General features: G+C 37.5%; 1 protein-coding gene across 2 annotated transcripts; it reads left to right on the forward strand.

Moving 5' to 3' along the window:
- The first annotated feature begins 14,624 nt into the window (after positions 1 to 14,624).
- Positions 14,625 to 23,698, forward strand: LOC128858272 (intraflagellar transport protein 140 homolog). 2 transcript variants are annotated; one of them, XM_054094419.1, is made up of 13 exons: positions 14,625 to 14,900; positions 14,964 to 15,559; positions 15,612 to 15,772; positions 17,686 to 17,760; positions 17,823 to 18,196; positions 18,255 to 18,681; positions 19,768 to 20,080; positions 20,144 to 20,387; positions 20,464 to 20,892; positions 20,974 to 21,150; positions 21,326 to 21,448; positions 21,505 to 22,615; positions 23,102 to 23,698. In XM_054094419.1, the coding sequence occupies exons 1-13, from the start codon at positions 14,754 to 14,756 to the stop codon at positions 23,392 to 23,394; spliced, it is 4,470 nt and encodes a 1,489-aa protein (XP_053950394.1). In that variant the 5' UTR covers positions 14,625 to 14,753; the 3' UTR covers positions 23,395 to 23,698. The 2 variants fall into 2 exon arrangements, with proteins under 2 accessions (XP_053950394.1, XP_053950392.1); XM_054094417.1 differs by having other exon boundaries at positions 14,625 to 15,559.
- Positions 23,699 to 24,876: the final 1,178 nt, after the last annotated feature.

Consider the following 24,876-nt stretch of genomic DNA (forward strand, 5'->3'; position numbering starts at 1 on the left):
ACAGACAATGACAAACCTCCAAGTCTATTTCTGCCGTGAAAAGCTACTCTTAAACATCTGCTGTGCGGGGGCGAACTAATACTGTAGGTCCCAAAAATATGAGGAGGAGCTCGGTCAAATACTCAATAAAGGGTATAAGCGTTAATTTTATATATGTATAAGTGTATGTACAATACATATTGGGTGTACGTAAGTACTTATTATTTCGTCGATTGCTGGCATAAGCTTTACTGGGTGATAAAAAAAAATTCATGCAATTTTTGTTATATTAGTTTAGCTTCTATTTGTGTTGTTTGATATCAAATAAAGTGATAAATGGTATATTCTTCTTCGAATGATGTAAAATACCGTCAAACGCATAAAGAAAAGAGGTTTGTAAAGTCAGTAGCGGTGAGTGGCTAGGTATGTTTGAGCTTTTAAAATAGGTTCCTTTTTAAATTGAAACAACTACATGCCCAGTACACAGTAGACATATATACATATGTATGTATGTATGCATTTAGGTTTTACCTAGATATTTAGACATGAATAGTACTTACATACATATGCCTATTGTGTACTTCCAGTTATGGCTTTAAAAGATAACATTTATGGGTACCTCTTTTGATTTTTGTTTTTGCTTTTTAATTTTTCAATAAAAATAATTTTTAAATACACTTCCATGAATCTATGACAGTTGTCCATATTTATTTTTGCACACGAGTAGGTATGCGTGTATGTGTGCAGGCAAGTATGTAGGTGTACTTACATATATATGAGCGCCGGTTTCCAAACACTTGCGAGTATGAATTAATTAAAAGAGCGCTTTTCGAGGGGAGAAATGCGAATAACTGCGATTTTGCATATAAATTTATGCATTCCCAGCAAGAAGAGTGGCGGTCAGGTTACCCTTTACGTAACCGCCACGCGTGGTCCTTAAACTGTCACTAACCACGCCCCTTTACAATCACGTTGTTAAAAGCGTTGGGAAAATCGTGCCAAAAATTTTGTGTACGTGTGATTTTTTATCCCTTTCATACATATGGATTCGTTTGCCAGTGCCAGTTTCATATAAACGTAGCGACGAACAAAATAACTTTTAGGCCAGCGCCGGCAGCACAGCGCGATAGCCCAGCGGCTAGCAATGTGGGCTTCCGATCCGAAAACCTTGGTTCGAATCACAAAAAAAAATTTTTTTTTATACATTTATTTTATTTTGTTTTATGATATGTTTATGAGGAGATTTTTTTCATGGCAGAAATACACTCGGTGTTTTGCCATTGCCTGCTGATGGGCGACCGCTATTAGAAAAATGTTTTTATTATTTTTGCTTTCACCGAGATTCGAACTGACGTTTTCTCTGTGAATTCTGAATAGTAGTCACGCACCAACCCATTCGGCTACGGCGTTTGTTTGCTTTGACTGATGCAAAAATGAGCAAAAATATATGAATGAAGTTTGCTTGCTGCTTACACATTTGCCAAAGGTTGACAATTTGATTCTCGGCCTACTTTGATATCAAAAAGAGAGAAAAGACATCTTTTTGACTTATTGTTTTGACAGCCACTTGCCGTTTTTTTTTGTTTTTTTTTCTATTGATGCAAAAATGAGAAAAAATATTTGAATGAAGTTTGCTTACTGCTTACACATTTTCCAAAGGTGACGGAGAATCAAAAAAAAGTCGATTGTGTTAGAGTTTCGGTGACGCCCCAGCAAAACCTGCGTGCATATGTGTTTGTAACAAATAAAAAAGTGTAATTGTGTTAGAGTTTCGGGCACGCAGGTTTTGCTGGGTTCCCAGCAAGAAGAGTGGCGGTCACGTTACCCTTCACGTAACCGCCACGCGTGGCCGTTAAACTGTCACTAACCACGCCCCTTTACAATCACGTTATTAAAAGCGTTGGGAAAATCGTGCCAAAAACTTTGTGTACGTGTGATTTTCTATCCCTTTCATACATATGGATTCGTTTGCCAGTGCCAGTTTCATATAAACGTAGCGACGAACAAAATAACTTTTAGGCCAGCGCCGGCAGCACAGCGCGATAGCCTAGCGGCTAGCAATGTGGGCTTCCGATCCAAAATCCTTGGTTCGAATTACAAAAAAAAAATTTTTTTATACATTTATTTTATTTTGTTTTATGATATGTTTATGAGGAGAATTTTTTCATGGCAGAAATAGACTCGGTGTTTTGCCATTGCCTGCTGATGGGCGACCGCTATTAGAAAAATGTTTTTATTAATTTTGCTTTCACCGAGATTCGAACTGACGTTCTCTCTGTGAATTCTGAATAGTAGTCACGCACCAACCCATTCGGCTACGGCGTTTGTTTACTTTAACTGATGCAAAAATGAGGAAAAATATTTGAATGAAGTTTGCTTACTGCTTACACATTTGCCAAAGGTTGACAATTTGATTCTCGGCCTACTTTGATATCAAAAAGAGAGAAAATATATCTTTTTGACTTATTGCTTTGACAGCCACTTGCCGTTTTTTTTGTTTTTTTTTTTCTATTGATGCAAAAATGAGAAAAAATATATGAATGAAGTTTGCTTACTGCTTACACATTTTCCAAAGGTGACGGAGAATCAAAAAAAAGTCGATTGTGTTAGAGTTTCGGTGACGCCCCAGCAAAACCTGCGTGCATATGTGTTTGTAACATATAAAAAAGTGTAATTGTGTTAGAGTTTCGGTCACGCAGGTTTTGCTGGGTTATTTCGTATTTAGTTCCGCATATATACATGAAGATATATCGACATATGTACATACATATGTATGTATTCCGACTTGAATAGCTGAGTGAGTGTGCATTTTCAATTTTAATTCATATTTGTTAAACAATAAAGTATTCCTAGAAAAAATTGGCGGCGTACGAGTAAACATTCAAATGACATATACGAGGTGTGTTAAAAAAATATGGCGAATTTTAAAATTTCGCGGGCTACGCACATTCGTTTTTCGATTATTTTTTTTTTTTTTTGATGTTAGTTTGTTTGTGAGAGGCATAAATAAGACAAGTGTTTTGCTTGTTTGGCGATTTTCTGCCATCGAAAAAAATGGAGCAAAGAAGTTGCATCAAATTTTGTGTAAAAAAAGGGAATTAAATGCTCAAAAACACTTGAAATGTTGACAGAGGCATACGGTGAGAGTACTCTGAGTCAAAAAAATGCATACAAGTGGGACACGCATTTCAAAGTAGGTTGAAAAGATGTGAATGACGACGCTCATTCTGGACGTACCGATGATAACGATGAACAACCGATGGAAATGTTGAGAAAGTGAAGAAAACTGTTATGGAGAATCGTAGAGAGAATCACGATTAGAGAAGTTGCTAAGGATGTCGGCATATCGGTTGGCTCATGCCATGCAATCTTTTCGGAAATTTTGGGATTGAAGTGGGTGACAGCGAAGTTCGTTCTAAAATTGCTGTATTTTGACCAAAAACAAGATCCAAATATGCTTATCTTATGTATGCCTCTCATAAACCAACTAAAAATGCTATATTGCGAAAGCCGTGAACATATCTTCGAGACGAGTGTACCAACATAAAAAAAAATAATAGTCGAAAGGCGAATGTACGTAGCCCGCGAAATTTGAAAATTCGTCTTATTTTTTGAACACACCTCGTATATGCATATGTGAATATGTACACATTCATAAATATATATATGCATATTTGTCACTATACCCAGTAGAACCTGAAGAGTGATTTTCCGAAGCGAGGAGTAAGAGAGTACTTTTACTGAAAAAGGGAATATCGTGTTCTCGGAATAAGCTATCACAAAAAATTTTATTTATTTATTTTAATAATTTTTTTTTGTAATACCTATACACACATAGTTTCAAACTTTGTACAAAATTGAAAAACATTAGAATTGAGAACTTTTAGTCAGAACTGTTTTTAATTGGTATTCCAATCAAAATTGGATGTGTATGCAGTTTAGCAGCCCATTTTTGATATAGTAGTACTGTGTGAAGTGGCCTCTTATTGATTTTTGATGACGTACAACTCAGTCGTATGTGTGTGTTATAAAAAAATTTATCGAGCATTTGTTATGTGGAAGGAAATGAATAATAACTTCAAAAACAAAAAAAATTATCAAATTATCTTGAGTCACTTTAAACTTAAACTACGCTAGATATACTAAAATTTCATGGGCTTCATCAAAATTTCAAACTCAGATTTTTTACAGCCTTTACATTGACTGTTTATTTATTTTTTATTTAATTATTTTTTAATTAAATTTTTTTTTATAAAATATAGTTATAGTTAAAGTATATTACAACAAAAACCAAATAACTTACAGTTGCAAACTTTTAAATTTCTTTTAAAGAATTTAACAACTTTTCATTCAGAAGCTTTAGAAGCCAAAATTTAGAGTAGCTTAAAATTCGCGATAATTTTTGATAATTTTTTGTTGATGGTGCTATATATAAATTTCGAGTATGTAGTTTTATAGTCCATTGAATTTTGTTATGGCAAAGTGCAAGTTTCAAGAAGCTCCAAAATTTACGCTGACTTTTGACAACTTTTCCTACTGACGGTGTTGGGTGTTTTCCTCCATATAACTAATAAACGAAATTGTCAGCTGAAATTTGAATTTTCGCCAGCATGTTTTAAATTTTGATGATAATTCGCCGACAAAGTTTGAAACTTTACGTTATATGGTTTTTGTTGTAGCATAAACTATAGTAAAAGTAACTTATAAAAAGATAATTGAAATTGAAAAATAAATAAATAAATAGTCAAAACTTGTCAATATGTGGAGTACATTTTATTTCGACGCTAACTGTAGGTACATAAATACCACGATGTACAGAATGCATCGCAGAATACAATTTTATGTATCATCCTTACATTAAAACTAATATAACAGTATTTTTATAATAGGTGAAGACACAGTTAATTCATATTTAATTCAAATATTGTAAATAAATATGTACATATATTTTCTTGTATTCTTAAAAATACCATGGAAAACAGTTCACCTGATTAACATTTTAATGCAAACATTTGTTGAGCAAAACTAATTTTTTTAATGAAATATATTAACAGCTCGTTTCTATGCTTTTTTTAATTTATCATATTTATTATTAACGATTTTTTTAATATAAATTATTTCTAAGGATTTAACATTCTATTACAGAAATTGTATTTGCTATATATATTTGTATAGCTGTTCATAAGTTGAAATTATATTCAAATAAAATGTGAGTATGTTTACAGTTTAAGCGTTAGAGGCGAAAAAAATTAAGATCTAAATTCTCAGTCTTTTGTTTTTTTTTTTTTTTTGGCGGTGAGGTTGGGTTAAAAATGCCTTCGCACCATATAGTAACCGTCGCTACTACGTGTGTGGTGATTCCACTAAAAATATTCCCCCTCTTCTCTTGGAGTTTTCCCTCCACCCCGGGACTGCTTCCGCATTGCTTCGAGGTAGAGGGCCAAGACGGCGTCCTAAGAAGGACACTTACTTACTCACCCTGCGTCCAGGGTCGCCTGTTTTGAGAAACCTATGCTCAATGCTCTTCAGCATGACTTTCCATTTCGCGCTTCTTTTTTCGGATAATATCCTCTACAAAATTTGAGACGGCATTCCATTTTTCTTCGTCTATCATCATTTTGTCGATAATTTCTTCAGGTGTAAATACACCAATAGCTCGTTGCAGACCTGTTCTCTCTACGTTCCACCTCTCGCATTTAAAGAAGGTGTGCTCCGCATCATCATACTCAGTATCTCCATATATGCAGTTTGGTTGGCTCACTTTACCCATTCGCCACAAATACTTGCGAAAGGACCCATGTCTGGACAAAAACTGTGTGAGGTAATAGTTAACATCACCGTGCTTTCTTTCTACCCACTTTTTTAGATCGGGTATTAGTCTCGCTGTCTATCTACCATACCGTTCAGAGTTCCATCTTGCTTGCCAAAGTGTGAGCGTTTGGACTCTAATATCGGAGAAACGTAATACTGGGGTTCCTGTGTTTTTTGCCTCCCATCTCCGTTTGCGCTTTTGTGCTAGAATATCTATAGGGATGGTTCCGCTGATAACTAACACCGCTGCTTCAGATACTGTTCTATATGACGAAGCCACTCTGAGAGCGCAGGTGCGTTGCACAGATTGCAAAGTTTTTCGCCGGCATTGCACCCTTAGCGAATCTGCCCATATTTCGCATCCGTATAAGAGAATCGAGTTCGTCGTGTCCATTAAAAGTTTTCGCTTGTTCTGCGTTGGACCTCCAAGGTTTGCCATGAGCTTACTTAACATGCCACTTACTTTGGCAGCTCTTGTGGCAGCATGGTTTATATGCTCCCAGTAGGTTAGCCTTGTGTCTAATTGCACTCCTAGGTACTTGACCACTCTTTTTGTCGGTAAAGTGGCATCGAGTACTTGTATGTCTACTTCTAATGGGATACGTCTGTTCGTTAGAAGGATTAGCTCTGTTTTCTCTGTGGCCAGCTTTAATCCATGGTCTTCTAGCCATGTCTGAACTCGGATCATCACCTGATTTAACTTCCTTTTGGCTTCGTCAGTGCTCCGGGCGATTATTACAGCTGCAATGTCATCTGCGTATCCCACCAAATGCACATCCTCGGGCATCTCTATTCGAAGGATTTCATCGTAGCTTATATTCCAAAGTTCAGGTCCGAGTATTGATCCTTGGGCCGCACCTGCTGTTATTTGTTTGGTCTTACACCCTTCTCGCGTTTCGTATAAGAGCACGCGATTGCTTAGATAGCTGCGAATAATCTTCAATAGATTACTCGGGGTCTTGAATTTTACCTTTAAGGCCTCAATTACGTCGTCCCAACTTAAACTGTTGAAAGCATTTCTGATATCCAGTGTGGCTAGTAATACTAAACGTTTGGAGTATCGATTACCTGCCTGGGCATATTCTACGCTAGTTATTACATCTTGGATGGCTCCTAAGGTAGATCTGCCACTTCTGAAACCATGCTGCCTGTCGGAGAGGCCGCCGCTGTTCTCTACGGCTTCGCTAAGCCTATGCTTTATCAGTTTCTCAAAGAGTTTTCCTGCGCTATCCAGCATACATAACGGTCTATAAGCAGACGCTAATATTGGGTCTCCCTTTCCCTTACTGATTAGTACTAGTTTTTGTTTTTTCCATATTTCTGGAAAAATTCCTTCTTTTAGGCATGCGTTGTACATGTTTAGCAGCAAAAAAGGGCGTTCGATTGACAATAGATTCAATATTTCTGCAACTATGCCGTCAGGTCCTGGTGCTTTATTGCATTTCATTGCTTTTGCAGCATCCATAAGTTCTTCTTCTGTGAATGGGACAGGTTCCGTTGTTTCATACTCGAGTTCTTCCCTCTCAGCACAGTGTGTTGGGAAGAGTGTGTCGACTATTTTGCTTACCATTTCGGTTTCCATATCAGCAGCAGGGGATTTGGCCCCTAGCTTTTTCATAACGATTTTGTAGCCCAACCCCCATGGGTTATTATTAAGATCGTTTCGTAGCTCTTCCCATTTGTCTTTTTTGCTTTGGTTTATAGCTTTCCTCAATTCTTCTCTGCTCTTTTTATATTCTTCGGATTCTGTTATCGCCGGGCCCAATCTTCTGGCTCTAGTTTACTTTCTACGCTTATGGATGCACATATCTCTAAGTTCTGCGATTTCATGTGTCCACCAGTATACAGCATTTCTTTTTTTGATCTTATCTATTTTAGGCATAGATGCGTTGCAACCTATCTTAATGCATTGCATTGTTGTCTTGACTAGTGTTTTTGCTGTACTATTCGTACAGATCGTCGTTTTATTTTCGTCAATAGTTGCAAGGAGCGTCGCTGGGTTTAGCTTGTTAATGTTCCATTTGCGTGTACTTTTATTTCGATTTTAACGTACTCTTTGGTTTTCCATTTCAATGCAAAACGTGATGTATTGATGGTCACTCCCATTGTAATCTTCCAGGACTCTCCAGTCTTTAGTAAAGGTGACTATGCTTTCCGATGCTAGGGTTATGTCGGGTGTTGTGCCGTCACAACCTGGCTTTCGGTACGTAGTCGTTCCTGTGTTGAGTACCACTAAACCTAGTCTGGCTGCCATGTCCAGCACTCGTCTACCTCTTGAGTTCGTTGTCGCCAAGCCCCATTCGGTTGCTTTTGAGTTGAAGTCTCCCGCTATTATTAGTCGTCCCTCTAAACTAAGGGCTTTGTCTTCAATACTTTCCAGTTTCCGGGTGAATTCATCTATATTGTCGTTCGGTGTAAGGTAACAGCTTATCATTGTGAATTGGCTGTTTTGAACGTAGACGAAACCATCGCCTGATCCTTTCGCGATTGTTACGAAATTTGTGCCCCTAGACAGCCAGATGGCGGCAGTTCCCGACTCGTCTTCGATCCAAGCTTTCTCGGATTGAGCGTATTGTTCGCTTATCAATATTGCTTGAACTCCTTTTTCTAAGACCATCTGCTCCATTAGCAGGTCTGCGTTTTTACTCCTGTGCATATTTGCTTGAAGTATAATCATATTTTATCTTGTCTTGGCATGTTCTTTTGTCATCGGGCATTTGCCCGAGCCTGGCATATGTTTTGTCTCGCTGCGATTGGCATCAGTGCATAGGCAGCATTTAGGCTCTTTGGTGCACTCTTTCATTTTGTGCCCAGCTTCTCCACATCGGATGCATATACCTTTTCCGCTTCTGTCTGGTCCTTTACAGTTTGATTGAAGGTGTCCGACACCGAAGCACCGGTAGCAGCGCTTCAGAGATGTGCTAGCTCTCATCCTTGCACTAACCCATTCGATTTTGATATTAGTTTGCTTAAGCAGCTTTTCTGCGCTTTCAATAGCGAGAGTAACATAAGCCCGTACTTGTTGTCGCTGATTAGGTTTTGTGATCCTAACATCGACATTTTCATTAGTGCCAGCAAGCATTTTTCTCACAGCGTCATCAACTTCCTTCTTCTCCGTGACGGCATCCAAGTCTCTGATCTCTACAGTTGAAGTTGGTCTGAGAGTTGTAATGGAACCGACCGCTTTTACGGTTTCCTCTAGTTGTTTCAAAAAATCAGCGTTAACTGTTTTCCCCTTTTCGAATTCAAGTAGAAGAGCGCCAGTTTTGGTTCTTCTTATGCCTTTCACCGTTGTGGTTTCGTCTGGTATGGTATTTTTACGGATGTTTTTGAGGATTTCAGCATAACTGTGGCCCTCTACCGGCTTTACCAACACAGCCCCCGATTTTGGTTTTGATATTCGTTCACTCTTCTTTTGTTTGGCTTTAGCCATCCTTGCGCCATCGTTTTGCGCTTCATCACTTCCTTTTGGCACGGTATTGGGCCTAGATTTTTGCCGGCTTACCACCTGCCATTTCTCAGGCTCTCGAACTCTTAGTTTCTTCGAAGAGTCGGGTGCGGCAGGACTTGGTGCATTCCGTTTTGCGGTTAAAGGAGTACTCTCCTGGGCAACACCTGTTCTTCGGGCAGTTGCGGGGGTGTCACCTCCGACTTCTTTAGTGGATGTTTCCGGCAAGAGACGACTTTTACCGGCTTTCTCAGCTCGAATCCAACCTCTTCTGCAGTTTTTCATGACGTCAAATAGTTCGTCAAGCTCTGAGACTCCGGTCTTTATTTCCGTGGAAGTATTTCTACTCTTCAGTATAACTGGTTTCATCTTCCTAAGCACTCTCAAACATTTCTCTACGGCTTCCTCTTCTTCAGCTCGCATTTTAAGAATAAACTCTTGTCGCGGAGATGCAGTGGTTTCCCGTTCTGTGTTTGCATCCTTTGCAGTTACAGGGGTATGCGACGGCGCATTGGGCGCATTTGCAGTATTTTTAACCTCTTCTGACGTTACTCTTACATCTTGAGGCGTCATTTCAGCTCCTTCATTGACCGTCTTTGATTTCCCTATAATCGGCAATGTTCCACTCGTAAGGGGCAACTTCCCTTTTTTTGGTGGCGAGCGAAGCAATCGAGGTTTCCTTACGAAAGGGCTCTGCTCTATATCTCCATCAGTAATGGCCTTCTGCTGTTTTTCTTCTTTTTGTTTCTTTTCCATAATTTTTTCCATTCTTTTTTATTTAACCAGCGCATCGTGTGCAGGGGGGCGGGCCGAAATAGTCAAGAGCGGGTGTACCCTCGGAGGCAATGCTCCTACCCCAGTTCCCTGAGGCCTGACCTACGCTTTACCGATCCCGGAAAACACGGACGGACCGGCGCTCGCCCGGAGCAACGAAAGCTACTACTCTTTCGCCCAATGAACACTTCCTGACCAGGGTCCAAGGCGGCTGGTTACTGATATACAACGAAGCTAACACATCGGCAGAGCGAACTCACATCACCCCTTTGAGGTCGCAGGTGGAAAGCCATAACGACCTATCCAGGGACTCCCAGTGCGCCCCGTTGCATACCGGTCATGCTTTTTACATACAGTCGCACCTAACATGGTGAACAGACACTGACCAGCACACCGCCCAATATGGGAACAGACATGTGCTGGATTTTGTCTCCTAACTTTCTAGCTAACTCTTACAAAGTCGCTGAAACGGGGGACATCTTGACTAGGGTCGGCGGGGTCGTCGTACCCGTCACCTCCTTATGGGAGATGCCTTTGCGGGGAAATTCTCAGTCTTAATTTGTAGACAGTTGCTTCAAGATTTGTTGGCGCATAATGCCTGAAAGACATCTCTATCTATGTTTATAAACGTTCTAACGGCATTTCTTTTTCTGTGTGGGTTGGTACGTGACTATTTGCACAGAACACCGATTAGTAGAACAAGTTTTTTTCTAATGGCGGTCCCTCCTCGGCAGACCAAGGCAAACATCAGAGTGTATTTCTGCCATGAAAATCTCCTCATAAAAAACTATCTGCAAGCTCCGAGTTGGTTTAAAACGCTCGACCAAATGCATAAAAAGAGTGTAAGCACCAATTATACATAGGTATATACATATTCATATATGGATTTCACCTATTATTTGCTTTGTTTAGTTTTTCCAGGAAAACGGTAATTTCAGTATCGAGTCGGAAGAGAATTATATAATAATTTGGAATAAAAAATTAGATTTTGGGCCAAAAACTTTTTTGGTACGTTTTTACGGGGGAACACCACTGTGAAAATTCAAAAAAAGAATTTTTTTTGCAGAAATTGTTAGTATAACTACTCAAGAAAATGTGGTAAAAATTTTAAAGCGAAATTCACTTTATTCTCGATTCTATGTGCACTTAAGTGAGCGCCCGTCGGTTCGGCCCCGTAGCGCTTACGATACGATGCTTTATTTCAAACGCGTTTTTCTCGAAACGACTTTTTTTGATACGGTGGCAACGATTTCTCGAAGACTAATGAACCGATTTTAATTTCCTATTTTTTCAAAAGTTTTGTTATCGCATTAGCTATCGTTGTACGTAGCCGATTTTCAAAATTTTTAAAATAACTATTTTTTGGGGCCTGTTGAAAATCAAAAAAATTGTGAAAAACACACATCGAAATTCAAATCATGTCCATTTTGTCAAAAAACGTACAACGATAGCCACTATTGTGTAGATTAATAAAATTTGTGGATTTTTGATTTCAGATGATTATTCATTATTGTATCGCTGCCACCAGATGACGCCATTTTTTTTTAACTCGTTACGTTTATTTACATAAATTTGTCAATTTTCAATATTTTTTAATAAAAATTTACATCAACATAGTTTAATACGCATATAATAAATTGACTTTTGTCCGATCATCGAATAATGATTCCTACTTACAAAACAAAAATCGACTATTTTTTGACTTACCACAGTGGCGTTCCCCCTTAACTCATGTAAATTCCCATCAAAAAAACAGGTATTCCAGCAAAAAAACCGGTAAGAGATTATTTTAAGAATAGAAATATATATTTTTTAGAATTGTCAATGGATGTGGCACCAGTTTTAAAAAAGGAAGAAGTACTGACGCAAATACAACCAAAATTAGTGATGCATTGTAATTAGCCTCATCTTAGAAGAAACTTAAAATAGACAAAATTCATAAAAAAATATAGTATTGTGATTTTGATTTCCGGTTACGAGAATGCAAGCGTTAACAAAAAGAAGAAAAACAAGTTGTTATACAAACGCGATGAAAGTTTTGGACGGCGAAGCTATGCTACGCTACAGTGAGCTCCAAAATAAATCGTTGTTCATATTTTTTCCTGTCTATAAAATAACTTTATGGTTAACGGTAAATTATTGTTTGTTACGTAACATTTTGATTGTGATTTGTGCGTTGAGTAAGAAGTGCCGTGAGAATATCTATAATTAAATTTAAGAGGTATTTTTAAAAATCGTTTTGAAGAGGCAATTTTAGTAAAACATTCAAAGGGCCGAAAAAAATCCTAAAAAATCACAGGATACACAAAAACATCAGTCACGTTTATGAAGAAGTGGATTAATCAATTTCAAAATTTCGGAAATGTTGAGTATGATGACAAAGCGGACAAGGTGGATAAGGTCAAACTGGTTGATAATACTCTAATGGTTAGACTGAAGCAAACTAAGAGAAAATTATTACGAAGAGTAATTGAAGTGTAAACTACTACTACCCTATTCATGCTTATAAATAGAATCACACATCCCACATAAAGTAGATTCTCAAAATTGCTTTGGGCAAAAAACACGTGGAAACCGATGTAAAGAGAATTTTGAGCCAAATTAGAGCAATGCTATCTTCACAGATGAATTGACTTTTCTAATTATTAACTCTTACAAGAGAGTTTGGTTCAAAAAAAAAAGAGGTACGCACAGTAAAACATCCTGCGAAGGCCCATGTGTACGAGTGCTTCTCATCGAGAGGATTACTTTTACGCTTAGTCTTAATCCTTAAAATTGGATCAATTTCTACCAAAGAGACTGAGATGTTTTGAAGAACGCAAATTAATTACTGAATTGGATTGGGTAAGAACACAAGGAGGGAAATCATGGAAACTGGAAATGCTTAATTGGCTTTCTCAAAGTCCAGATGCAAATTTAAACGAAAATATTTGTTCACTAATGAAGCAAAAGCTCACAGAGAAACCAATAGGCTTATTCCAAGATTTATACAGTATAATACAAGATTGCGCCCATCAGAGGCAAACATTTTTTAAGTGGCGTCAAAGTGGTGCAGAATTGTGAAAACACAAACAGGAATGCAAGAAGAATGAGAAATAACACAAATAGCAGAATAAATTGCTACCACCGCGTTTACACAGGGCAAATTTTGTTGAAGCAACTCGTAACTTATGGCAGAGAGGGAAACGATGAAAGGAGAGGGGCACTGAATTGCTCGTACTCGCACAACTAACCTTGTGTTTTCATTTTTCTCAATGTTGTTGTTGGCTGTAGACTAAAAATTAAAGCTATTGCAAGCAACGGTGCTAACGACACGGACAACACCAACAAAAGTGTTCCTTGCGGGAAAACAGTCTTTGATTACGATCACCAATTGCAGCAGTGTGACATAAGACACTAGCGATTCGGTCCCACCTCTGTATTCTGCATTTCGTAAAAACAAGAAAGGGCGTTAAATGTTCAAAGGAAATATTTCTGAAGGTAGAACTAGCTCCAACAGCAAAGCAGCTCATTTTGCCATTTAAGCCTCCACAATTTCCGTTGGAGTATGACCAATAATTAAGCCAAAGTTATACTGGAAGACGCCAAGCCATCATTGGTAACGATGCGAACTGGACGAAGTTTTGGTAATAATTTGCAAAATATATTAGTATTCATTTTTAGAAAACATATGCCATTCACTAATATGTACAAGGTGGCGCAAAATTAATCCGCCTATCGAAGGCTTTATAATTTTTGAAAGTGGCGTCGTGTGCTAAAAATATTTGACACTTCTGAATTAGACCGTTGCAGTATACAAACAGACAAACAATTGACGAAAAGGTCAAAATAAAGATTTCCATCACTCGAAATCATTTTGTTTTTATTTAGTAAAAAAGTTGCTTAAAAACCAAATTTGATGATTAATTTTGTTAGTTTTATTAGCAACACTTTATTTTGAAGCGCACTGTACATTCCGTTGTGCTTCGATACAATAAGTAAATCAAAAATATTTTTGTCACACTTGCCATGAAATCGGGGTTTGATATAATACAATATGTGAATTATTTTTGAATACCTTTTGCTGATATGGTTAGATTATGATAGATATGAAAAATTTTACAATTCATCTAGATCATCGTCACGCAAATTGCACATGATATCAAAATATTTCAATTGGTTTGAAATATAAAAGCTTGTGGAACCACATAAATTAGTCGTTAAAAATACACTCTAAAGTCTCTTTCATATGACTAAAATATTCAGATAAGAAACCAATTCCAATCACCTAATAATTCCTATATGAATTTCAACTACATATTTAAAGTTTTTTTCTTGTGAATAAAATTCATATCATATATTAGCATCTAACTCATGAAAGCAATAAGAATTTTAATAATTTTGAATGCAAAATTGAAACTCTTGAATTAGCCCAATACCAAGGCTTCTCTGGAATATTTTATGTCTATGTACTTTTTTACTCTTAATGTTTCGCTTTTAGCCTTCATTAAAGTTTACTTTTAATTTTAAATTTTATTTTAATTTAATTCCAAGTTATTGTATTATGGATAGATTTAAATAATTTTATATACATATCTGCACTGTAAGCAACCAGATTTTATTTGTGCATTCGAATAAGTGAAATAAAATGATATACAGAAACGCCATGGCAACCAAATTTGTTTGGTCCTACAAAATTCATTCCATTAGTTTCCAATTGGCATTCAGCGGAATAAATTTTAATTGCAAATAAGTATTAGCAATGACGCTATACTTCGACACAAAAGTTGAATTCCTTGATTCCGATGCAGTTAGCACCATTGGAAATTGGCACATCAGCGAACCATTATTCGCTGTTGCTTCCTACAGTCAGGAACGCGGTGGATCAATAACAATTTTCACAGATTCGGTAAGTATGTCCCCGCGGCAATGGCTTAAAATTGTAATATTTATTTTGATATGTTTTGAACAGGGTGAGCCACAACGGGATGTTACCTATCCAGTGCATCCTACTTCACAGGTCACTGCGCTTGCTTGGCATCCGGAAAAGGTCTTATTAGCGACAGGTTGGGAGAATGGCGATATACATGTTTGGTTTGCCGGTCATCGTGAATTCGCTAGCGTTCACGGTCCACATAAGGCACCGATTGTTTTGCTGGACTTTAGCGAACAGGGTGGTCGCATGGTAACCGCCGATGCAAAGGGTCTCCTTACTGGTTGGCGTTGCGATGGTCAGTATCAGTTTTTAACTATGTTTTCTCATGATCTACGTGATGTGTTGCTGCATATAACATTTCGACGCACCATCGAGAGTGAGGTGCGTGAGGAAATGGCAAACTTGGCAAAGGCGGCTGTGGCAGGCGATGACGCGGCACTGGATACGCTCACCAATTGGCGGCCACGAACAGCGGCAAGAAGTTTGACCCATGCGGGTGTGAAAGATAATCACTGCTTTTATGTGGGCACACAAAATGGTGTAATGTACTATATCAATCAGGGTGGCACCTGCACGGAGGTGCTGAAGAATAATACTGTGCCCATCATGCAAATGCTGTGGCATCCAAAGAAGTGAGTCTCTATGTTTTGCAGAGTTTTTCTCGTATTAATTCATTATCTTTAGAGATGCGGTTATTTGCTTAATGAAGGATATGACTATCGCTTTGTATTTGGTGGAATCGACTGGTATACTCACCGAGTTGGATCGGGTTAAGTTAAGTGGTAATTTATCTGGCAAGGAAGGATCTATTTCGTGGGCTGGCAATAGTTTGGCGATTATAACAGGTAAGTGCGAAATCAAATAAAATAGTTATTAAAATAAAAAATCAGTAACGATCAATACCAAAAAGCTCTTAGTCTTATTCTTAGTTGTTTTTGCGAATGCGTGACCAAAAATGTATGTGGCCTTGCATTGTCATGATGGAATATAATACCTTTTTGATTTGTCAATTCGGGCCGCTTTTCTTCAACTGCATTGTTTAATTTCGTTAGTTGTTCCATGTAGACATCAGAATTGATCGTTCGGTTGAGTGGTAAGAGTTCAAAGTAGACACTTCCTGGAATATAATACCTTTTTGATTCGTCAATTCGGGCCGCTTTTCTTCAACTGCATTGTTTAATTTCGTTAGTTGTTCAATGTAGACATCAGAATTGATCGTTCGGTTGAGTGGTAAGAGTTCAAAGTAGACAATTTCTTTGTAATCTCACTAAACTGATAACAAAACCTTCTTTTGATGAAAATCAGCTTTTGATGTTGTTTGAGTTGGTTCACCTGGCCTGCTCCACGATCTTTTCTGCTTCATATCGTTGTAAACAACAAATTTTTCATTGCCAGTTATCGGTCGTTTTAAAAATGGATCATTTTCATTACGTTTCTTTAGCGAATCGCAGCTGCATAAACGTTGCGTTAAATGCGTTTCTTTCAGTTCATGAGGAACCCATGTATCGAGTTTTCGAACAAGTTCTTTTAAGTGATTCTCAATGCGTGTATGTGATACATGAAGCTTCTCTGCAATCTCACGTGACGAACCGAATCGCGTATTGCTTTGATTAGGGCGTCATCAACTTCAACTGGACGGCAGAGCGTTTTTCATCGTGAAGTGAAAAACCAGCAGAACGAAATTTGGCAAACCAATTTTGACACTGCCGTTCTTCTAAGGCTACGTCATCATAAACAGCACATAACTTTTTATGAGCTTGCGATGCGGTATTCCCTTTGCGGAAATAAAAAAGCAAAATATGACGAAAATGTTCCTTTTGATTTTCCATTTTTCAACGAATGCCATAAGAAAACTACGCAACCGATCAAAAAACTTTTTTACTGATTGACAGCTGAATTGCCAACTATCAAATAACAAAATGTGTTTTACATTTGTACTACGTCTGCAAACCTAAAAAGTCAACTGAAGCTATCTATGAGTGAAATTCGGAATTACTTAGTTGCCAACCTAACATATGCCTTATAAAGTATGTATGCACATATAAGCCGTACACTGCATACATATGTAACGGTAGCATAACGGTAAATTTTGTACATAGTTACTTCTTTTCTTGCTAGTCACATATGTATATTCTGAATACGAGGGTTGTTATTTATATTTTTGTCTTTGGGTATTTCTAGCGTTGTCAAGCACCAACTGACGTTTCCACTGGAAAGTTGGACATATTTTACCATAAACATTTTCGTGCAGTTATTTTTTCAAAATTTTCGACGTGGATTGGAAAGACAAGAATGCATCCATGAACTAAAACCATTATACTTTGAGCAAACACCATTCCTTGGGACAGTGAAAACTGGTATAGTGAATAATGTGTGAATGTATAGTGAGTAGCCGTTGTCGTTTTCTCTCACGAACGAATTCCGAGAAGGTAGTCCAACATCAGTTGTTCCTGAAAATATCGACGCTGTGCACACCGTCACACACCGTGATCAGAAATATAAATAACTAACCTCGTAATAGTTAAATTGGTCATGTATTCAGTTTTGCAAAATATCACTGGCCCCGCGACACAAAGCGAACTAATTCATTATTTGATTTATTTTGCTATATAGACTGAATACTACAATATATATGCTGATTTTCAAATTTCTAGCTCAAGTGATTTAATTTTAATAGGATTTTTAAATAAACTTATCAGTTAAATGAATTGCACTGAAATATAATATTATTAAAATAATTTGATTATAACCTTTTCAGGGGACCTGAGCGTTAGAGTTTGGGATATTGAAAAAAGTGATAACTATCTTTTAAAAATGGACTTGCCTAGTACTGGTAAGCTAACTAAAAATATTCGTCTTTAAACCACTCATTGTTTCATACATTTCAAAAAGCAGCAGTTTCTGTACTGGCTTCCTCGAGCAGTCTCGAAATTAACTCATCAAGCACAAGTTTTTACAATAACGACAGCAGTGATAAGTCCTCGACACTGAACAGCCGTAAATTGCAGAAATTGATGCAGCCAACAAACGAATTCTTCACTTGCCTCGCCTACAGTACGGACAACCAGACACTTTGCGCCGGCACCAATCAAGGTAACCTTTACACTTGGAAGCGTCGTGCAGGCCAACACGATATGCCTGAAGATTCGTGGCAATTGACGAATATTTCAACCGTACGTGGCGCCGTTAAGCAATGCATTTGGGGATTCAATGAGTTGGCGAAGCCTTGTATACTAATCAATTGTATCTCGAATGTTTATGTGCTAAAGGTATGAATGATTTTTCCGAATGTATGTACTAGTAATTTTACAAATCGTATTTTGTTAGGAGCAACCACTCTTATCTTTTCACACACGCGACTTATGGGCAGCCCAACGCAATGCAAAGTCAATTTACCTGGAACATATCATCGGCAAGCATGCGCTTATACAAGCAGAATTCGCGATCATTGCCTTGGCGCTGAATCAGCTAAATTTGATAATTAGTAATGGCCGTGTTATATCCGCATATAGCATAGAGAAAGTGCAAAGGGTAGATGATTACAGAATGGATGCATATACAGATGACAGCGCAACTGGCGACAGCAATGAGAAAGATCCAAATCTTAACGTGAAGCTAATACAAACCTTCAATGCCGAATGTTTGAGCCTGCACATACAAAATCAGAATATATTTTGTTTAACTTCTAATGAGGTAATGATATACTCAATTGGTGGAGTGGTGCTCAATAAAATTTTGGCGAACGACAACGAAGGTGAATATTGAAATATGAAAAATGTTTGGCATAAAATCCACTTTAAAACTGTTAGTGATAAGAAATAGGCTTAGATACGCTTCTATAACTATAACTGTGAATATTTTTTAGGCTACTTTATAAGTTTTTTTGACTATCCGTAAATATCATTGTCTAACAGATATTTGGTACTATGATTATTTTAGGCGTAGACACATTATTTGAAGGAAAATTATTGTCCTTGTCATGTATGGGTATACGGTTTTTGTAGAATATTAGCATTGAGCTTATATAGTACATAGATATGATGAAGTCACATAACTGCCATATTCCGATGTTTAAAATATTCGTTTCGAAGTAATAGCCATAAAAAAGTGGAAATAGGTGGAGCACGTAAAAGATTTTGCCTGTATGCAGTGATATCTGAATTTTGTATACCGCAAAGCGGTATTAAATGACACAGGTGTGGTCAGAATTGGGAAGCTCTAACTGTTTGATACCAAATGAAAATTCCTATCGTGTGACTGCCTATTAAGGCCAAATTAGGCGTTGAAAAATATTATTCAAACTGCTTAAATAATCCCTCAAACACAATCTTTATAAAAACTTAAAATTGTTGGTTTATGCCTGCTATATAGATATCAACACCCTTAACAAACGCGCCTTCAATTCAGCGAATTGAATTGGTCTGGAAGTGAACGAGACCGAAATATATTCTAACATTAGGTAAACAGTTAACGCACTCGCATTAACTGCTACAGTCATGGAGTATTCGAAGAGTCACTCACTGGGGGTGGCAGAGGAAACAAGAAATAGGGGTGCGCCTGGTGCCTCTTGGATTTTTAATTAGCGCTGTTGACCAGACTGACGTGCTTTGTTGCACTCAAAACTAATGTGTTACGTTTATGTAGTTACTGCATAGATTAAAAAAAAGACAACGGATAAAAATCAAATCACTAACAACTTCATTGGAAAAAATACCAATATACAAATAAACGTAACTGAAAAGTTATTTTTTTTTCCAAATAACCGTTATGGAGCTCTTTTTCAAGTTTAAAAATGAACTAATCCATTTCTCCGTCTTCTTCTCCATATTCGCTTGCACAGGAAAAATCATTGGCATGGACCTCACTGGTGCCTATTTGAGTGTTTTCACTATGAATGGCTTCATTAAAGCCTATGATGTTTCTCGGCATGACCCTAAGTTAATTTTCCCTGGCAAATCCGGTTACGATTTATTTGATGATTTTGGGGAAGTAATTTTAGTGAAATGTAACACTGCGGGAACTCATTTAGCTGCAGTGATCGCGAATCGCAGTTTTGTACCAAAACCGATCTTATATTGTTGGAACTTCGAACGCAATCATTTGATGGAACACAGCCTCGTAAATAATGCAAACGATAACAACAATAAACCATGGTACAAATATTTTATACATACATACATACTTATTATTCAATTATGACTTTAAATATATTCTAGCATGCCCGTGAATGTGTATTGGGATACAGACGAATCACGCCTGCTTGCTATTGAAGTCAAGTCAATGCAACAACCACATGAGTTAAGGCAGACATCAAAGTCTGGGGGAAATCATACCGGCACTAATAGTATCGAATCTGAAGTTTTGGTCTTGTTTTTCTCAGATAAATGTAAGTTGAATGTTTTGGAAAAGCGCTCATTGGGCTTAGGGGAGCAATTGATCAATCTTTGTGTGCCGAATGTGGTGAGTAAAGAATTAAATATTAAAAAGTATGTTTTTCTTTATACAATTTTTAACACATTTTGATATATGGACGTAGATAACTTTGGATACAAATATCGTTAAAGAACGGTCTCTTCAAGATTTCGTCGATCTCAATAAATGTGATGAAAACATACGAAAGATGGTTTTAAATTTTAGCCTTCACATTGCAGAGGGTAACATGGATTTGGCCTATCGTTGCATACGTTCCATACAATCTCCAACAATATGGACAAATTTAGCAAAAATGTGTGTTCAAACTAATCGCCTAGATGTGGCTAAGGTCTGCATGGGCCATTTAGAAAAGGCACGATCAGTACGTGCGCTCCGTCAAGCTATGGAGGACGATGATCTTGAAGAAGAGGCGAAGCTTGCCGTGCTCGCTACAGAACTGGGTATGCATGACAAAGCAATTGAACTGTACAAAAAATGTGGCAGATATGATTTATTGAACAAATTGCTACAGGCACGTGGAAAAATTGACGAGGTAAGTCGAATTTTGTTTTCGAAAGTACAAAAAAAAAAAGAAAACATGTATTTACCGTTGAAGATTTTTCTGTCCATTTAGGCAATACAAATCGCAGAGACGGAAGATCGTGTTCATTTAAAGAACACATATTTTTACAAAGCTCTGCAGCTTAAAGAAAGTGGGGATATCAAGGGAGCTTTGGAGTATTTTGAAAAGTCTCAAAATCCAGTGCAGAATATAACACAAATGCTTCTGGATAATCCACTGGCAATGAAGGTAAGGAATGCAAAATATAACTGTGAATGCTGTGAATTTGTTAGTGCTAGTCTAACTATGCTTAAACTAAGTTTAAATGCCCTATTTTGTAAGCTTAAACTCAGTTTATAAAATTCACCACAGTCAAGCTAGCACTGATAAATCAGACTTAATAATGACAAAAACAAATTTACAGCGTTACATGCAAAATTCTACCGATCCAAAAATGCTTAAATGGTGGGGACAATATATTGAAAGTTCTGGTGACATGGATGCCGCGCTGGCAGTATATCAGAAAGCCGAAGATTGGTTTTCACAAGTAAGGCATTTATTTAAAAAATCTTTCACACATAATAATGTAATCGTACATTCTAGGTGAAAATACTTTGTTACTTAGGGAAAATATCTAAAGCGGATGCTATAGCACGACAATCAGGCGATCGGGCTGCCTGCTATCACTTAGCCCGTCATTATGAGAATGTTGGAAAATTTCAAGAAGCCATCATGTTTTACACACGTGCTCAAACATTTAGCAACGCTATTCGTATATGCAAGGAAAACGACTTCCAAGACGAGCTTTGGACTGTTGCTAGTTCCTCACGTAGTCGCGATAAGGCTATTGCTGCGGCTTACTTCGAGGAATGTGGATCTTTCAAGCGTGCAGTAGAGCTATATCATCGCGCTGGCATGCTCCATAAGGCATTAGAAATGGCATTTGAATCAGAACAGCCGGAGGTGCTAGAAATAATCGCATCAGAGTTAACTGTTGACTCAGATTCCGAGTTGGTAAACCGTTGTGCAGACTTTTTTACGAGCATCGAACAACATCAAAAAGCTGTATATCTGTTGGCAAAGACGAAATATCTGAAACGATCGTTGCAAATCTGCATGGAAAAAGGCATTCCAATAACCGAAGAACTTGCGCAAATGCTCACCCCAAATAAAAATGAGCTAGATGAGCAAACGCGAATTGAAATTCTGACACAGCTGGGAGATTTACTTCAACAACAAGGCGACTATCACACGGCGACCAAGAAATTTACACAGGCTGGCGATAAAGTGCGCGCAATGAAAAGTTTACTTAAGTCGGGCAGCACCGAAAAGATAATATTTTTTGCGAATATGTCCCGACAGCGTGAGGTATATATAATGGCAGCTAACTACTTGCAGGCGTTAAATTGGCAAGAGGATCAGCTTATACATAAGCATATTGTAACATTCTACTCGAAGGGTCAGGCATATGATTCTTTAGCAAACTTTTATGCAATTTGCGCACAGATTGAAATTGAAGAATATCACGACTATGAGAAGGCTTTAAAAGCAATGCATAATGCGGCCAATTGCTTACGAAAACTTGGCCATTCCCAACATGCTCTGAATAATTTGGAAAAGACCATAGCGGACGTAAAAAAGATCTTAGATATACAAAATGCATTGAAGAATGGCGATCATCCAGCCGTTATCTCAGGCTGTAGAAATATGTTAAGTAAGTTTATTGGTTTTTTTACAATTTTTCTGTGACCCGTAGTAGCCGAGAATTTTTGTGCATTGTATACATACAAAAGTCCTGATTTCAATTCTACTGCGGATATGAACATTTAAATTCGTAGAAATATGCTTTACTAAAGAGGTCGGCCCGTGACAGGTAATACATAGTAAACATCCGAGCGTATAGTATTTCTGTTTTCAAAAACCTGTCTCCCGTTTTGAGGCGGCTAAAAACTGTAGCGCTCTCAATTTGTGGGAAGAGATCAATTTGCGGTCTATGAAGTGGAGGAAGCACTTGCCCTTCAGATTATTTTTTCCAAACTATTATTTTGTGTTTGATATTTGCCAGTACCACGACTTTGGTAGGCTTTAAATTATTTCTTTTCTTGTACACATCTGCGAGTATATAAAGTAAACACTTATTGAAGCATTTTTCAAAAGTCAATTCTGCTTTAGAATTTCTATTTTGTAACTTTATTTTTAGTCAAACCGGAAACACCGCCAATACGTCAAGCGGACATTCTTGCTATGCTGGTTCGTGCCTTGGCTTATTCTAAACAGTGGACCGAAGCTGGGCGCGCTTTGAAAGAATTGGCAGTAAAAGATAATGCCTGGAGTACAATTGGCTTGGTCGACAAAGCTTTGGTGCAAAAGATAGCAAAGGAATGTAATTTGGATTTTGATATTATTTGGAATTCGGGACGAAAGCGAGTAAACGATAAAGATGATGAAACCGATCAGGGCAGAGAAGAAGAGATAGAAGAAGAATTACGCTGAAAATAATCTTCTATTATTTGTTTAAGTAATAAGAGGCTTCATAATATGAATAAGCGTTCTTTTTTTTCATAAAAGTAATCAAATTTCTGAAGAATTTTAAGATTTGATATACAATAATTTCAGCTGTGTAATATACAAAAACATATATCATTCGAAAGGCATATAGGATTTAGATTAAGATTGACACAGGGATGAAGGTTAAGGTGAATATGTAGAGGAAGAAAAGTATAAAAGCAAAGATTAAAATATGTAAAGATAAATATGAAGATAAGTTCAAATAGTTACAGTCTGAGTCAGAAGAAAAGAACCGGGGGTTTTCTTTTAACTTCAAGACATATCTCGTTCTGCTTTTTGCTGCGTAATAGTCCCACTCAAGGCCTACGACGCCAGTGCTAACTCATGTTAGTGTCGTTCGAAACTTTCCCGTAAACGCAATCAAACAAAAATGAGTGAGAACTACGCGAAGCGTTTTGAGGCGGTATTTTTATACACGCATTTGAAAGGGAAGAAATTATCTTACACCGCAGCCGCAAGTGATTAAAAAATCAAAAAAGTTTGTTGTGATGTGGAATCAGCGGTATAAGGTGTACAACAATGTTGAATGCTTCTTCGAGCGCGGCTTGAAGGGAGTGACGACAAAAAAGCAGGATAAAGTGATCGTCCAACTTTTAAGCAGGACCCTTCTTTGTGACTACGCCATGCACGATCTGTTCTTGCTAAAAAGGGAATAGATGTGAGTAGCAACACAATCAAACGACGACTGAAGGAGGCGAACAAATCCTACCGTCCCACATCATCAAAACCACTGCTCTCAAGAAAAAAACACATTGAGAAACAACAAAACAAGAAAATGGTGTCCTCAGCCGCCAACCCCTTGAAAATGTGTAGGGAACTATGAAAACACATCTTGGCGGAAAGCCAGTCTATGATTTAAAGCAACTCGTGCGTCAAGTTCGCAAAATCTAGTCCTGCTTGTCGACGAGCTACGCAGAAAGTCTGGTTCAAAGCATGAAGAATATGCCAGGCTATACTCGAAAACGATGGAGATTACACGGCTTATTGAGTAATTGCGACTCGTACTTTTGAACATACTTTTGCATGTAAAAAAATTTTAAATATAATATATATGTTTTATACTTCATTCGGTTCCATTTTTCTGACACAGACTGTATATAAATTTAAATACTTATGTAATATAAGGACAAATATAAGAAATAATTAGATACTAATATAAGAATAAAGATGAAGGCAAAGAACTGGATAGAAATAGAGGCAAAGACAGATATTGGAGTGCACATATGTAGATATAAAAATAAGGAGACGAAGATAAAACTAGTCGAATATCAACCACTGGGCGAAACCATTTGACAGGTCTATACGTAAAAGTATGAGGAATGTTTATGATGTTACAACAACAACAACACCGACACTTGGTCTTACTGCTCTATGAAGGTTTAGTACCCATCTTTAACAATGACAAGA

The sequence above is a fragment of the Anastrepha ludens genome, chromosome 3 (assembly GCF_028408465.1).
Source record: "Anastrepha ludens isolate Willacy chromosome 3, idAnaLude1.1, whole genome shotgun sequence".
Lineage (NCBI taxonomy): Eukaryota > Metazoa > Arthropoda > Insecta > Diptera > Tephritidae > Anastrepha > Anastrepha ludens.

Excerpts from the sequence above, each read along its gene's own strand:
- LOC128858272 (XM_054094417.1), top strand. The coding sequence starts at position 14,754 with ATGACGCTATACTTCGACACAAAAGTTGAATTCCTTGATTCCGATGCA. Across the intron at positions 20,388-20,463 it reads ATCTTTGTGTGCCGAATGTG|ATAACTTTGGATACAAATAT; the intron begins GTGAGTAAAGAA and ends ATATGGACGTAG. Across the intron at positions 21,449-21,504 it reads CCGAAGATTGGTTTTCACAA|GTGAAAATACTTTGTTACTT; the intron begins GTAAGGCATTTA and ends CGTACATTCTAG.